General features: G+C 38.0%; 1 protein-coding gene across 3 annotated transcripts in view; it reads left to right on the forward strand.

Moving 5' to 3' along the window:
- The window catches only part of PRKD1 (protein kinase D1), a 333,945-nt gene extending 322,845 nt beyond the window's left edge, over positions 1-11,100 (forward strand). For 2 of the 3 annotated variants that reach the window (XM_067738781.1, XM_067738800.1), the window contains 2 exons: positions 9,685-9,770; positions 10,588-11,100. In XM_067738781.1, coding sequence (XP_067594882.1) covers positions 9,685-9,770; positions 10,588-10,806 — 305 coding nt within the window. In that variant the 3' untranslated portion in view covers positions 10,807-11,100. The remainder of the gene's footprint in view (positions 1-9,684; positions 9,771-10,587) is intronic. The other variant, XM_067738790.1, reaches the window with a different exon arrangement.
- Positions 11,101-15,740: the final 4,640 nt, after the last annotated feature.

The following is a 15,740-nucleotide window of genomic DNA, read 5'->3' on the forward strand; positions in this document are numbered from 1 at the left end:
AATGATATCTACTTAGTAGAGTGAATTTTTAAATATATGTATGTGTGTATGTGTTTAGATACATACACACACATACATATTTCAAAATCCAAATGAGTTAATATCTGAAAAGGTGTCCCACCAGGTAAGGAACCTTTGATAGCAAATAAAATATAATTAGATTTTTTTCTTAAAAAATGATAATTTGTAGAGAGAAACTGATCTGAAGAAGTTTTAGCCAGAACATTGGCATTATAAGTGCTCAAAAATTGGCTGTTTATTTGTGCTCCAAACTGAAATGTTTCCTATATATCCCAATAATAAAAATAAAATTTCACTTCTGAATGTACATCCTAGTTGAGTTGAAATGTGACATCTAAATATATGTGGAGATGTCAGGATATAGGAACAACAAATGTTAAATATTCTGTAAATTTGCTTTCTTTCACAATAACAACACAGAATAATATTTCAAAATACAGAATATTAAAAATCTTATCCTACCCGTGTACTGCTCCACAATACCAATCCACTGAGCAATTATCCAGAATACTCTTACGTTGCTACTGTAATAGAGAATGTACAATTTCATGAGGAGCCCTATTTCTTCTCAGTTTGAGCCTAGCACAATGAACAAAATGTCTCTGGGTTTTTACCCACTGGTAGAAACAAACCCAATCCTTTTTCCAAATAAAAGCTTATCTCAGAGGTTTGAAAACAGCCATCATGTCACCCCAAGCTTTCTCTTCTCCTGGGCAGTGAGTTTTTTCTTTAACCACCTGTTCACTCTGGTCCAGACACTCCCCTCTCTCTGTTCTTTTTATTTATTTATTTTGCGGTTTGCGGGCCTCTCACTGCCATGGCCTCTCCTGTGGCAGAGCACAGGCTCCGGATGCGCAGGCCCAGCGGCCACGGCTCACGGGCCCAGCCGCTACGTGGCATGTGGGATCTTCGCTGACCGGGGCACGAACCCATGCCCCCCGCATCAGCAGGCGGACTCTCGACCACTGCGCCACCAGGGAAGCCCTATGTTCTCTTTAAATCAAACCTCAAAACTGTTCTGACTCAAGGTGCAATGAGCCTGAGAGTAACGTGAATCCACCATTCCTTCATTATAAAGAACACATTTCTTTTAGCATGGCATAAAATAACACTTGATTTCTGTATAAAATGTAGACTCAAGTTGAGTTTACTGTGCATTTAGGACCCTGAATTTTTTCTTATAAATGTTGTTGATAGGCCACATTTTTCAATTCTGTACTTAGACTGGTTTGGTTTCGGGGTGGGGGGGAGCTAAATAGAGGACCCTGTTTCATTTGTCCCTGTTAAATGTTATCTTACCAGTATAGCTATATATGTATATAGTTATCTTGGAACTTATTTGTGTAATCCAACTTGTTTGCTCTTCCTGTCGGCATCCTCTGAGTAGAAGCTATCCTGAAACCTTTCTATTGTCTTCGTTCCAGAATACTGAACAAGATGGGGCCTCCTCTATGTTTATATCCATCTATTCTGGGGCCCTTTGAACAACATTAAACCAGTTTTTTCAATGTTCTCATACCCCTAGTCCTTTGCTATTCAAAATGTGGTCTAAGGTTCCACCTGGGACTCTCAGGCTCCTACCCAGACCTACCTAATCAGAATCTACAGTTTAAGATCCCTAGACTATTCATATGGGTGTAAAAATCTGAAACACACTGCTTAGCACAGCCTTTCTCAACCCTAGGAGCACATATTAGAAACACCTGAGGTGCTTCTAAAACTACCGACACCTGGAGGCCCCTAACAATTTTTCACTTGACCTTTGGCTTGAGTATCAGCATAAAAAAAAAAAAAAAAAAACCAGAAACCCCTCCAAAGTGAAAAAAAAAAAATTCACCCCAAACTTCATTAAACTAATATAAATAGATTTTAATTTAGACTTTAAATTTTGAATCAATTTGGCATCAGTTTGGGGGCTGCTGTATGCTGTGTTTAAACAATTCATGATTTCCAAGATTGTCTTTCTAGTCTTCAGGCGGAAATTAAACTGAATGTAAAGCAAAGGACTACCCAATGATAGAATAACTTTCTACAGCGGAAAGAACTGGGAAAGGAAAGACCCTGCTTGAGCCTCTAAAGGTCTTGCACTTCATTGGATTGCGGTAATTGACTCAGGAACGAGTGAGATGATGATTCCCAGCGCCCTTGTTTGCTGCCGGCAGCCTCTGGTTTCAGCCCCTGAGAGGAGCGTCCCACTTAGTGTTGCCGGGCAACAGCTTGCTGGGTTGAGAGCTGGAATGTGAAGGGTTGCAAAACGATTTTTTAAATAAACACATAACTTACCTTCAGCATGAATCAAGCCAAAGGGAGAAGTACTGAGCCTACAGGGTGACAGGCAGTGAGGCAGAATGGAAAGGGAAAAAAGCAAACAAGGAGCTCAGTAGTGACAGATGAAGACTCCATCACTAGAGTGATAGTTCTGACCTGGTTTCTAATTTGAAAATTTGTACCTCAATAATTTGCAGCTGGACGAAAGACAGTACGGAAAAACCAATTTTTTCTAAACTACCATGTCTGGACAAAACAGGTCAGCCCCAGGGTTTCACAGATAATTTCTCTTGTGTCAAATAAACATTGTAAAGTAAATGTGATCTGTATTGCAGATCCTCTCAGCATTATTCTGATTTTCTGACGAAAGTCATTGATCCTGTGATCCGTTTGTAGACGTGTGATGTCCTACCATCCAGGAGTATTTTTAGCCAAAATATACAAACTATATGCACATAATGTGGATATTAAAACATAGAGCTGAGAAAATGGATATTTAAATTTCTAATTAATGTATTCAATCTATCAAATGCTATTTAGCAAGCATTTTCCTAATACATTAAATGATGCATTTGATTTTACATATTTATGAAATTGTGCAAAAATGAATACACAATCTGTGGGACCTTAAAAGAGCTAAAATCTAGTGGGGAGAATGGGGGGACAGGCAGGTACCTAAAATGAAAGATGGGAAATGAGGGAATTTCCAGGGGTTAAGACTAGGTGCTTTCACTGCAGGGGCCCAAGTTCCATCCCTGATCGGGGAACTAAGATCCTGCAAGCCTGTCGGCCAAAAAGAGATGAAAAATGGAAGATGACTGAGAGGTGTGACCTGAGGGTCCTATTATGTCTTCACATATGTCCAGTTCCATTCTTTCTGTAGGATTTTCTCCAAGCTTTGGATGCTGTTTAGTTTAGCCATAGCTATGACACATGCAATGTCCCTTCTGCATACTAAGAACCAATTGTCCATACACATGGTATTTGCTTTGAAATGGAGAATGACTGCAATATAGTTTCCACAATTTCAAAGATGATTCCGAATTTTGACACCCTAAGAAAATAGAATCCATACAATTAACACCGATGGAACATTTCTTTTCATATTAAAACATAAAGCCCTCAGCACCTACGTATACCATTTAATTTTGTTTTTGTTCATATATACTTATGCAGAACTTCAGCTATCCCAACATCTGCTGAAAGTCCCGTTCTGGTAAAAAAAAAAAAAAGTTTGATAAAATTTTCTCTTCGCTTTCCTGACATTTCAGTCTCTCAGCTGATGGGGCAACAAGAGAAATTGCTGTACAAGAAGTTAGGGGAAAAGTAACTTTGTTAGCCAAGAATTTGTTGTAGCAAAAAAGAAACATTAAGCGTCATAAAACAGATTTTCTTTGCTCTTATTTTAATTTATAGGAAACATTAATATGAATCCGTGGCCAGAGACATTTTAGAAAACACAAAACTCTGTGCTTATGAGAGAGGGGATTCTTTAAAATAAAAATCTGAACCATACAATTGTTTAAAATTTTCTAATAAGAAAGAAAAAGGAAAGACTTCTCACATTGCCCAAATGTAGCTATTTGAGGTGCTCAGAGAGCTCAGCCTTAAGACAATTTATTAAAAATATGGAAGGAAGGGATTGAGTTTTAAGATGAATAAGAGAACAGAACTCTCAGAATAATATTAGAAAGGCTAACTCTCAGAGTAAATGGGCAAGTAGAATCAGAAAATAATCCTACCACTCTCTGAAAAAGTTGCCATCATATTTACTGCAAAGAGAAGGAGGAACTAACCACTGCCTATTTTGCTCCTGTTTTCTTTGGGGGTGGAGAAGCGGCTCTTCAAATTGAGAGAATAAGGGAAGGAGGGTGTGAAACAAATAATATAACTCAGAGAATGGAGGATTTTCCTGCACAGCTTTGGCCCTAGGTACAACGACAGCTGTTTTAAATTACATCTGCTTATTGCCCCAAACTGGAGAATCCAGCACTGTGTAGCAATAAACCTTGACCTCATGAAAGGCAGGTATTGGGATATGTACTTTTTGCTATATTTATGGAAGGAAGTATGGGGTACCAGGAATTTGCGGCAATCTCTGCTTCCCCAAATATCTCTTTATCCTGGGGCTCCAGATCTTCCTGGTGCTCCGGGGAACCTGGAGTTTCTGTATCCTTCTAGTTTCTGCCTTGGGTGCTAGTATCCTGTTCTGCTGACATGCCAGCATGTCACCTTTCCTTCTGACTTCCCATTCTGCTGCAGTCCCCTTCCTTACTTTCCTATTTCCCACAGCCAGACCACCGTCCCTTTCTCCTTTGCTTTGTTTTTGAAAGAAGTTCACAGAATGGCCCAGTTTCATATCTGTCTTTCCCATTGTCTCTCCTTCTCCGCCCCCAGCCACCCTGCAGTTTCAAAGACAAACCCTGTCAGATTCCCTCTAGGTCAGAATTCTGAGCCTTGATTTGAGTTTTGGAACTGGAGTTGAGATCCCGTTGGGAATTTTTTCCTGATTGTTGACTCTCTGGGGACTGCTGTAGCTACTCCAGTTTTACTAGTCTTTTTGCTCCTTTGCTATTGGCTTCCTTCCTCCCTTAACTTGGATCCTTTACATTTGAGGGTTACCCATAGCAGTCTCAGCTGGGAGCTAGTACCCAGGGGGGAAATAGTGGTATCACAAGAGTACACTCAATGGCAGCTATAAACTATGACTGATGTTCAGAACAGGACTTACTGCATATTGAAGAGGCTAACAGAGGTGCTCCTAGAGCCATTGTGGGTAATTAGTAAATCATGGATAAAATGAGAGAGATACCAGAATACTTAAGACAGGCCAGGGTTTTCTGAATTTCTAAAAGGGGGAAAGAATGGATTCTGTAATCATTCAAGAAGAAGCTTAATATTTGTCCTTGTCAAAATCCTAGAATGAATGATTAAATGAATAGTTTGCAGATATTTAGAAACAAATCCTGGTACTGAGAAGGAAATGACTAAAAACCAATACTAGTCAATATTAGTTTACTTAGAATCTATTACTCCAGAATAATTGCATTCTTTTTCAATAAGATACCTACTGCCAGATAGGTAGAATGAGTAATACCAAGGACTTATGTTTCTTAACTATAATAAAACATTAGAAAAAAATCTCCCACAGTAGCCTTTGGAGAAGATGATAACATATGGATTGAATGGGATACTCCTAGGATGAAACATTGCTCATTTATGAGTGTGTTCAAAGAATAATTAATAGGCATGGCAGTTGGACATGTAATCTATTGGAGAGTCATCAAGTCCTATGTTTAAGCCTTATCCTGAAAAAAGTTTCCTAGTAATTTGATTAATACATAGCAGATAGGCTTACTCAGTTGGGAAGTGGTGGAAAGCTAGAGGATTAGTCCCTTCGATAGGAGAGATCACATCACATTCAGAATAGTCTTTGCTGAAATGTTGAGCTAAGGTCACAAAGATAGATAGATAGATAGATACATAGATAGATAGATAGATAGATAGATCAATCCAGGCACTTATGTACCTAAAAGTATGGTGGAAACATGACTAAGAAGAATTTAATGTTCATTATTGGAAATTTTCTAAATTTAATTAGTTTTTGAGATTATTATCGGTTAATAATAATGAGTTAATGGTATGATGTGGCTACTGCATGCCACAGTATTTAAGAGCATGGGCTTTGGAGCCAGTTACCCTGGGTTTCAACCTCAACTGTTACCTGGGAACTGTCTGACTTCGACCAAGTTATATGACCTTTTGAAGTTTCAGTTTTTCCTTTTATATAAAATAGAGATTAAAATAGTAACTACTGGAGCTTCCCTGGTGGCGCAGTGGTTGAGAGTCCGCCTGCCGATGGAGGGGACGCGGGTTCGTGCCCTGGTCCGGGAAGATTTCACATGCCACGGAGCGGCTGGCCCCGTGAGCCGTGGCCGCTGAGCCTGCGCGTCCGGGGCCTGTGCTCTGTGGCGGGAGAGGCCCACGAACCGCAAAAAAAAAAAAAAAAAAAAAAAGTAACTACTTTCATATGTTTGTTAGGAGTACCTAAGAATATGAATGTGAAATTTTTTTAAAAAAGCAAAACCTTCCATCCTAGGCTATATGAATAATATCACAATTAAGGTGTCAGTTAATTGTGAGGAAAATTCTGGTCCATTGTGAACAGGGACATTGAAAAAGAGCTAGTGAACATAAAAAGCTGTCATATAGAATAGTCAAGTTCTCCATTGCATCTACAACATAAATAGGATTAATGTGGGTAAGTTATAAAAAGACAACTTTGGGCACAACATAGGAGAAAAGAATTCTTGTCACTGGTATCCTGCAACACCGTTGAGATGTGAAATAGATTGGACTACTACAGTTAGTCACTAGGACCCTAGCTAGTTATATTTAGGGAGCGCTAAAGAAAACATTTTTTTCTTTGAGTAGGATAGTAATTAAAGGTAAAAGATTTTAAATGGTGCATTTTTTTTTTTTTTTTTTTTTGTGGTACGTGGGCCTCTCACTGCTGTGGCCTCTTCCATTGCTGAGTAAATGGTGCATTTTGTCATGTTATATGTGTGTGTGTGTGTGTGTGTGCGTGTGTGTTTGCGCACACACGTGTGCATGTTTTGCCTTTGCAATTAGATTGGGAGCTTTTCAGGGCTTTATCATTACCTTTTTTATTCCCAATGTCATTGCCAACAGTAATTCCTTAAGGAATATTTGGTGAATGAACAGATAAATGAATGATATGTATATGCGATATATACATGGTCAATAAAAAGAATATTGTAAAAAAAAAAAAACAACAGTAGAATCTCTTTTTATAAGTGAGCTTAGTGAAAGGCATTTTGGATGGTATATTTAATGCTGGGTTGTATGAGCCTTGATTAATGAAAAGGATGTTTTAGGAGTTCCAGAAACAGTGACCAGTAGAATGGAACTCTCAAACACTATGATGAACCTATTTTCTCAGTAACACCGGGTTCCCAATATTTAACTACAGTGTCCAACATTTAATAGTTAATTATTTCTGTTTTCTGCTATCAAGAGCCATGAAATATATTTATAAATACACAGATACACCCACCCCCCCACACACACTCCTGCTAATTCTCGCCTTAGGTCCTAAACTATTTTCTCTCGGAGGTACTTGTCATTGGCTTGCTGTGCTTATTCAGGTCAGCTGTGTACTGTGGCTGTAGTGAGACTTGTGATTATATGCTTCATTCAGCAGAGCAATTTTTTCATCTTCACATATTCCATTCCCTTCAGACACATCTAGTTTCTCCCCTGGCCGTACTTCCTTCCCCATTAGGCAGTGTGATTCACTGTTGGGGCCCATTTGGGCACAAACCAGACTTTTTGTCGAGTTGCTGTACTCCTACCTTCCTAATTATAGAATTCAAAGCAGAAGGAGTGAATTAATAACATGTCTTTATTCCCTGCAGTGTATGAGGAAGCATAATGCTGTGGCATGCTTACGGTAGCACATGCATTCTCCCGTCTCCCCTTATTCTCCATTTTTGCTGTGTGACTTCACAGCAGCAAGAATGGAAGGTGCACTTTACACACCAGTGAGTAAATCATGTGAATGGATGTTTTAAAGCCCGTGCCCAATACACAGTTCACTGAGAGAACTATACTTTCAAAAGCCCTCTGAGAACACATGCTTGGAATTTGAAATGGTACTAAATACTGTGTTTCCTAAGGTATCCTAGCGAAGGCAAGGGTGTAGGGGCATAGACAGCATTTAAATATGTGCTATTACATTTACTTTCTCCAATCAAGCAATTCTTAGATGTTTGATTCTACAGTCTTTCCATGCAGGCAAATGCTTGGAATATTAGTATCAAAGTGATACAATTCTAGATTAGCAAAAGCCTGTAAAAATCGTTTCTCTTTGCCTGATAACGAGAAGGATTCTGATTCATTCTGAGGGAATAAAGTGATCTTTGTTCCAGGTGGCCTCAGGACTCCTGTGACACTGTATTTTCAGATCCACACAGACTGATGTAGACCAAACAATGGAGTCAAAGCCCCCTCATTCAGGACTTGATGGTTGAGGAAGTTGGGGAGTTAATTTGCATCTTTATCAGATACCTGTTAAAGGTTTTTGATAGAAAGATCCATCTCTCAAGAATCTTAATGACCAGGGTTGATTAAGGGAGGGGATGGACTCTTTGGTGGAATGTGAATGCTTTCATTAGTTTGGCAGATTTCACTAAGTTCTTTTTGGGAAGAAAATGCTAACAGGAAAGAAAGAAATGGGAAGTCATTACAAGAATGAATGGGAAGCATGAGGTAATGAATTGAATAAATAGTGAACAATTAAGGGTATAGGCTGAAAATAATAGTTTTCAGAAAGGTGAGTGAGAACTCTGTTACATGGTACTCTGGGTAAGATGATTTGTAGACTAGATAACTAGAAGAATCGCTTTTTTCCCTAAATTACATTCTCTTGAAGTCCCAGTCAGAGGCAGAGTATGAGGCTGGATGGTTTGTGATTCTAACCTCTTAGAAGAATTCTTGTTAGACAAGTTGATTACCTGTCTTCCCTATGAAAGCAATGAAGGCCGATATAATTCCAATTCATGGGTTTTTTTGTTTGTTTGTTTTGTTTTTTGTTTGCAGTACGCGGGCCTCTCACCACAGCGGCCTCTCCCGTTGTGGAGCACAGGCCCCGGACGCACAGGCCCAGAGGCCATGGCTCACGGGCCCAGCCGCCCCGCGGCACGCGGGATCCTCCCGAACCAGGGCACGAACCCAAGTCCCCTGCATCGGCAGGCGGACTCTCAACCACTGCGCCACCAGGGAAGCCCCATGGGTTATTTTTAAAAGTAAAGAGAAAGAGACAAAAGTGTTTCACCACTGGGCCATTGGTTTTTAGGCTCTAAATTTATCATGAGTCATGGCCCATGGTTATGCTTTATTTTCTTCCTTTTAAATGTAGTGTCCAGATGTCTGTCACTTAATTCAAGACTACGGAGCCCATTATGTGTATTCAAACTTTAAACACATTTTGTAACAAAATTAGTAAATGCTTTCTCTTGAATATTAGTTTTATCCTGCCATTAGTGCAACACATATTTAAATGATGTATATTTGAACAAAACTCCTACTTCAGAAAAATGTATTAGAAACTAGACTAAGAGAAATTCACATCATACTCACAAAGGATTCATACTCCTTCCTCTACAATTATTTCCAATTCATTTTTTTGCATCTAAAATTAAATTAAGGCCAAGGTTTTAGAATTCTCAAGGGGAATTTTCTTCAGGTTCTAGTGTCTATTATCACTGTGTTGCATTTAACTGTGTGAAATAGCAGATGTGGAATAAACTATAAATGAATTATGCATATGTTCCAGATATGTCATCTATTTTTACCAATAAAAATTTTTTTCAGCCATTGATCTTATCAATAACTTGCTGCAAGTAAAAATGAGAAAGCGCTATAGCGTGGATAAGACCTTGAGTCACCCTTGGTTACAGGTAAAAATCAATCACTGGCTCTTTTCTCAGTTGAATAAGCTTCTAAATATTTAAGATTCTGATACTATATATAAAAATCTTTTGTCATTTTTTAAAGTATAATTATAATACCAGTTTGTTTGCCAAAATGCATGCCACTTCATAGGATTTAATAACAATTTAGTATTTCTAAACCTCTTTCTCTACCAGGAAGGTTGGATAAGGGAGAAACACACCATACCACACACAGACACACACACCAAAAACAAAAGACAAAAAAAGAAGGGTCATAATGAAACTCCAAGGACCAGATTTCAAAGGCATGTGTATGTGTAATCCTGATAAATATCCAAGTAGACGCCCACCTGGTTATGCCCTGTACTTGTTTGGAAGCTGTATATTTAAATCCAAGGCAATACTTGTAAAAGAAATGCATGGTAGATATAAAGCATATGCATGTGTTTGTTCTCTCTTAAATATTTTATTTTCACACTGAACTTAGAAGTTTAGAAAAACGATCCTCTGCAATACTGAAGGATTATTTGTAGGCATTAAATTCCAAAGGAATACCAACATTCTGCTTTGTTTGACTGCAAATATTAATTGCCCACCTTCTGATGCCTGATATCCTATAAACAGTATGCATTTGCAAAGTTTAGGTAAATAGGATGGCTTTGGTGCTGATGCTGTCACCTCAGGGTGCCTGATGAAAGACATAGCACGGTGGGAGTGGAAGAAAAAAGGGTAACATATATGTTGTGGGAGCTGACAACAATGAAAGAGTGTTTTAATGAGTTTTAATCATATCTATGGTAATATTTTGCAATTTCTCCCTCAGGATTATCAGACCTGGTTAGATTTACGAGAGCTGGAGTGCAAAATCGGGGAACGCTACATCACCCATGAGAGTGATGACTCAAGGTGGGAGCAGTACGCAGGCGAGCAGGGGCTGAAGTACCCCACACACCTGATCGATCCAAGCACTGGCCACAGTGACAGTCCTGAGACCGAAGAAACAGAGATGAAAGCCCTCAGTGAGCGTGTCAGCATCCTCTGAGTTCCATCCCCTATAATCTGTCAAAACACTGTGGAATTAATAAATACATACGGTCAGGTTTAACATTTGCCTTGCAGAACTGCCATTATTTTCTGTCAGATGAGAACAAAGCTGTTAAACTGTTAGCACTGTTGATGTATCTGAGTTGCCAAGACAGATCAACAGAAGCATTTGTATTTTGTGTGACCAACTGTGTTGTATTAACCAAAGTTCGCTGAAACACTAAACTTGTTATTGTGAATGATTCATGTTATATTTAATGCATTAAACCTGTCTCCACTGTGCCTTTGCAAATCGGTGTTTTTCTTACTGGAGCCTCAATTTGGTAAGAGTCTACAGAACCTGTCCATGAAGTGGTTCTGTTCTGTGTGTCCCATTGGTGTTGTCACTATAAGCAAACTCTTGAAGAGTAGATTATTACCGGTGTTCTATGAACAACTCCAAAACTCATGTGGAAAAAACGAATGATGGGGACTGGGGGCTCGGGGGGATGGATATGCAATCCTAAGACACAAATGCATGAAAGAGTTTTACTGTATAGTTTCAAATCCTTTGCCTGCCTGGTGTGCCTCAGTATATTTAAACTCAAGTAAATGGGCCTAGGTGCACCTACTACTTTTTAAGCCTAAATGCCTTAGAAATGTAACTGCCATGTATAGAACAGGTTTATTTTCCCCTTTCTTACAGTACCCTGCTGTACTATGGAAAATCAGCAGCTAAGCAACCTTTTGCCTATGTGTATTTTTCAACAATAACAAATAAATATTCTTGGCAAAATATGTGTCCATCCGACTGAATTATTTTCATTTGTGATCCATGCTAATGTTCTCTGGCCAAGTAAGAGCAGGGGTATCTGCTCAAAAAGACCAGAGAAAGTCTCAGGGCCTAGAACTTAGCTTTGTCTAGTCTGCAGCCACAAAAGTATGTTTCCAAGTATACTGAAACCTTTCTATCTCGCATGTCATCTAGTTTCCAGTAGAAAGGAGAAGAATGACCAAAGCCAAACAGAATACTTGGAGACATAAGAATATTACAAACAGCAATCTCAATGTAGCCTCCTGATTTATTAGAATAATGACTCTAATAATTTCTTTCTAAAAAAGAAGATTCTGAGGTGAACTATAATAACACGTCAATACTGGAAAACTCCTAAAGAGAAAGCCAACTTAAGTAAAGTTCTGTAGCCTGGGGAAGACAAAACTAGTATTGGACTTAACAGACTTCAGGTGTGTGGAGTGGATAATTGTGGGCTGTTTTTCTTTATAGCCGGATGACAGTGAATTATCATGTATTACTGTTACTATATAACAGAAAAAAAATTGTAATAAAGGTTTGGAAGAATTTTATGTGTTGTAAGCCACTTGAATATGTTACATAATTATGTTAAGACAACAGACAATATTTGCACTTGGAGGGATGGGAGGAAAATAGTTGATCTTTCCAATGGTTAATTACTATTTTGTATTATTTTAAGGGATTTGGAATTTATTCTGTGTTAAATCTGAGGAAATCATTCAAACTTTTTAAGCAGAAGAATAATCAACATCAACAAGTTCACTGCCAGCAAGACAGAGTCTGGATTGAAGCCAGGGCAGGGGTGAGCCAAAAGACCAGGTAAACTATTGTAATAACACATCGGGGATGATGAGGGCATGAGCTAAGGCAGGAGTAAATAGGAAACTAGGTGGGGAGGTATATATAAGAGATGTTGATGGGTGGAATCAGTGGGACTTGGTTACTAGTTGAATGTGGAATTTAAAGGAGTCCAGAGTGAATCCTAGGTTTTAGCTCAGATGAATGATGGAACTATTAATCAAAAGGAGTTATAGCCTTAAAAAGGGTAAGTTCACATTTGAAAATGTTGCATATAACGTTCCTGTTAGACGTCAAGTCTGAGATATCCTGAAGATATTTAGATATGTGTGTAGAGTTTAGGGAAGAATTCTGGAGTTGAAGGTACAGATTTGGGAGTCAATAACTCACCACAAGTTGATTAGAATGACTCAGGTCCTTGGGGGTGGAATGAGAAAGAATGATCATAGGACACAAACCTGAGAAATATCAACATGAATGGTTCAATCAGAAAAAAAGGAAAATTGAAAAGGAATATTTAAAGATAGAATTACATGAAGTAATATTATAGAACTCAAGGGACAAAGTAAGTTCAGGAATGAAGTAGACAATAGTAGAAAATATTATGGAGGAATAATGGTTTCAGCTTTTTGGGGGGCAGCCTTACCAACTATTCCAGCAGTTTGTAACAAACATTACTCTTTCTGTTACATTCAGAGTAGCATGTCAAAAGGATATCTGTGTGGCCATGCTACCGACACAACTTATTCAAGCACAAGAAAGAGTAAGTAACCGCTAATGTTCAGGAAAAAAATGGGCCGCTGAAAGTCATGCCACTTTCTTCCATCCAAAATATCAGTTGATACTGCAAAGACTCCAATTTCACTGAACCAGCACCCACTTTTTATGCTAAATATCATCAATGCAGTTGTCCACACTTCACATCAGTGGTATATCATTGTGTTTAATGACATGGGCAGTAGTCTGTGTTCCATGCAAGAGGCAGAGCAACATTTTTGATACAGAAGAATCTTCTGATTCTGACAAAGATGAGAGAAATGACTGACGCATGATTTAGGGAGGATGTGTCCTCTGTCATTGTTGCAGTGGCGATATTCCTTAAACGACATTATCAGTCTATTCAAGATGTCATAAATTTGCTGATCTCTATATATCCAGAACCACTAGAGCAAACTCCCACTATTCTTGCTTCTGGCCTGAGCAAGAGGACAGTGCTTAGAAAAATATTTTGATCAGTGATGCTTTCGATTTGTCCATTAGCCCTAAAGAATCTTTGAGTTTAGTGAATACTTACTCTCATGGAGACTTTTTTAAAAAATATATGGTCAGCCATTGTACTGAATGTGTACAATAAGTACAGCAGTGAGAATAAGAAAGCCATCTGTCTCCTCTTTGCATTCATTATCCAGTCAGTGTTAAGTTTGACTACCTCTATGAAGTGATTACATTTTACATACTGTCTGTTTAAACCTGTTTTAAGGAACCAAATACTGGTTCATCTGAAGATACACTGAGGCCCATGGAGAAGGGCCAACTGCTTTTAGTTGCCAAAAGGGAACAGGCTCTTTCATCTCAGTCTTTTCACATTGTCTGAAACACTCAGAAAATGTGGGGTGTCCTCTCCACCCTACCCTCTTGCCTTGTTAACTCCTGTTTATCCTTTTACCATGCATTTGACATATGTCTCGTGTCTTTTTTGTTCCCCTGCTCCTCTTTAATTACCTTCTTTTTTGTTAGATAGTTATTATTAATGTAACATTTTAATTCTTTTGTTGGATTTTTTACTATTTTTAAGTTATTTTTTAGTGATTGCTCTAGAGATTTTAATATGCATCTGTTCTTATCACAGTCTACTTCACACCAGTAATAACTAAATTCTGGTGAAATATACAGACTGTGTCCCAATATAGCTCCATTCCCTCCACCCTTATTTGTGATGTTATTATCATATATGTTATAGATTTATATGTTATAACCCAATTTTTTGTAATTATCATTTTATACAATTATCCTTTAAATCAGTTGAGAGAAGAAAGGTAAAAAAATACACCGTCTTTTATATTTACCTACCTTTTCCATTGCTCTTTATTTCTTCATGTGAATTCAGGGTACTATCTAGAGTCATTTCCTTTCTGCCTGAATGACTTTCTTGAGGATTTCTTTAAGACATGTCTGCTACCAACAAGTTCTCTCAGTCTTTGCATATCTTGTGAATGCCTTTATTTCACATTTATTTTTGAAGGAAAGTTTTGCTGGATATAGAATTCTTGGTTCACAGGGTTTTTTGTTTTTTGTTTTTTTCTTTCATCCTACTGCTTTTTAGCCTCTGTTGTTTCTGATGAGAAGTCACCTTTAATCGTATTGTGGTTCCCTTATATGTGATGAATTATTTTTCTCTTTCTGCTTTCAGTATTTTCTCTTTGTCTTTCAGCAGTTTAAGATCATGTATCTAAGTGTGGATTTCTTTGTTTTTATCCTATTTCAGCTTATGCTTCTTAGATGTGTAGATAATTTTTTTCATACAATTGGGAAAACTCAGACCATTGTTTCTTCAAATACTTTTCTGCCCTTCTATCTCTCTCCTTTCTGTCTGGGACTCTCATTACATATAAGTTGGTGTGCTTGGTGAGTTTTACAGGTCTCTGAAACTCTGTTTTTGTTTTGTTTTGTTTTTGTTTTCGTTTTCTTTCTGTTCTTCAGATTGGATCATCTGTACTGATTTATCTTCAAGTTCACTTATTCTTTCTTTTGCCAAATCAAATCTGATGTTGAGCCTCTCCAGTGAGTTTTTTATTTTACTTTTTTTCCAAATGTAAATTTTCTCTCTGGTTATTTTTTATTATGCTCATCTTTCTAAAAAGTATTTTCTATTAGTTGAGTCATTATCATACTTTCCTCCAATTCTTTATATGTGGTTTCCCTGAGTTCTTTGAACATGTTTGTAATAGCTACTTTGAAGCCAGTGTTAAGTCCAATTTCTGGGCCTTCTCTCCCATCCTCTACCCCACCAGAGACAGTTTCCATTGAATACTTTTTTATCCTGTGTATGCATCACACTTTCCTCTTTCTTTTCATGTCAAAATTATGGATTTTAACTAACATATTGTAGCAACTCTGTATTGTGACTCATCTCTTATCATCCCCATCATAGTTATTGTTGTTGCTTTTGTTTGTTCGGTAACTTATCAGGATTAATACTCTAGAGACTGTCTTCCCTGAAGTACGCATCTGCTTATGTCTCTGCTCAGTTTTAGTTTGTTTATTTTTATTTTTAAGACTGGCTTCCTAGATGCCACATCTAGGACAGCATAGGTTAGTAGTCAGTGATAGTTCAGAGATTG

This window comes from Pseudorca crassidens, chromosome 1 (genome assembly GCF_039906515.1).
Source record: "Pseudorca crassidens isolate mPseCra1 chromosome 1, mPseCra1.hap1, whole genome shotgun sequence".
NCBI classification, from domain to species: Eukaryota; Metazoa; Chordata; class Mammalia; order Artiodactyla; family Delphinidae; genus Pseudorca; species Pseudorca crassidens.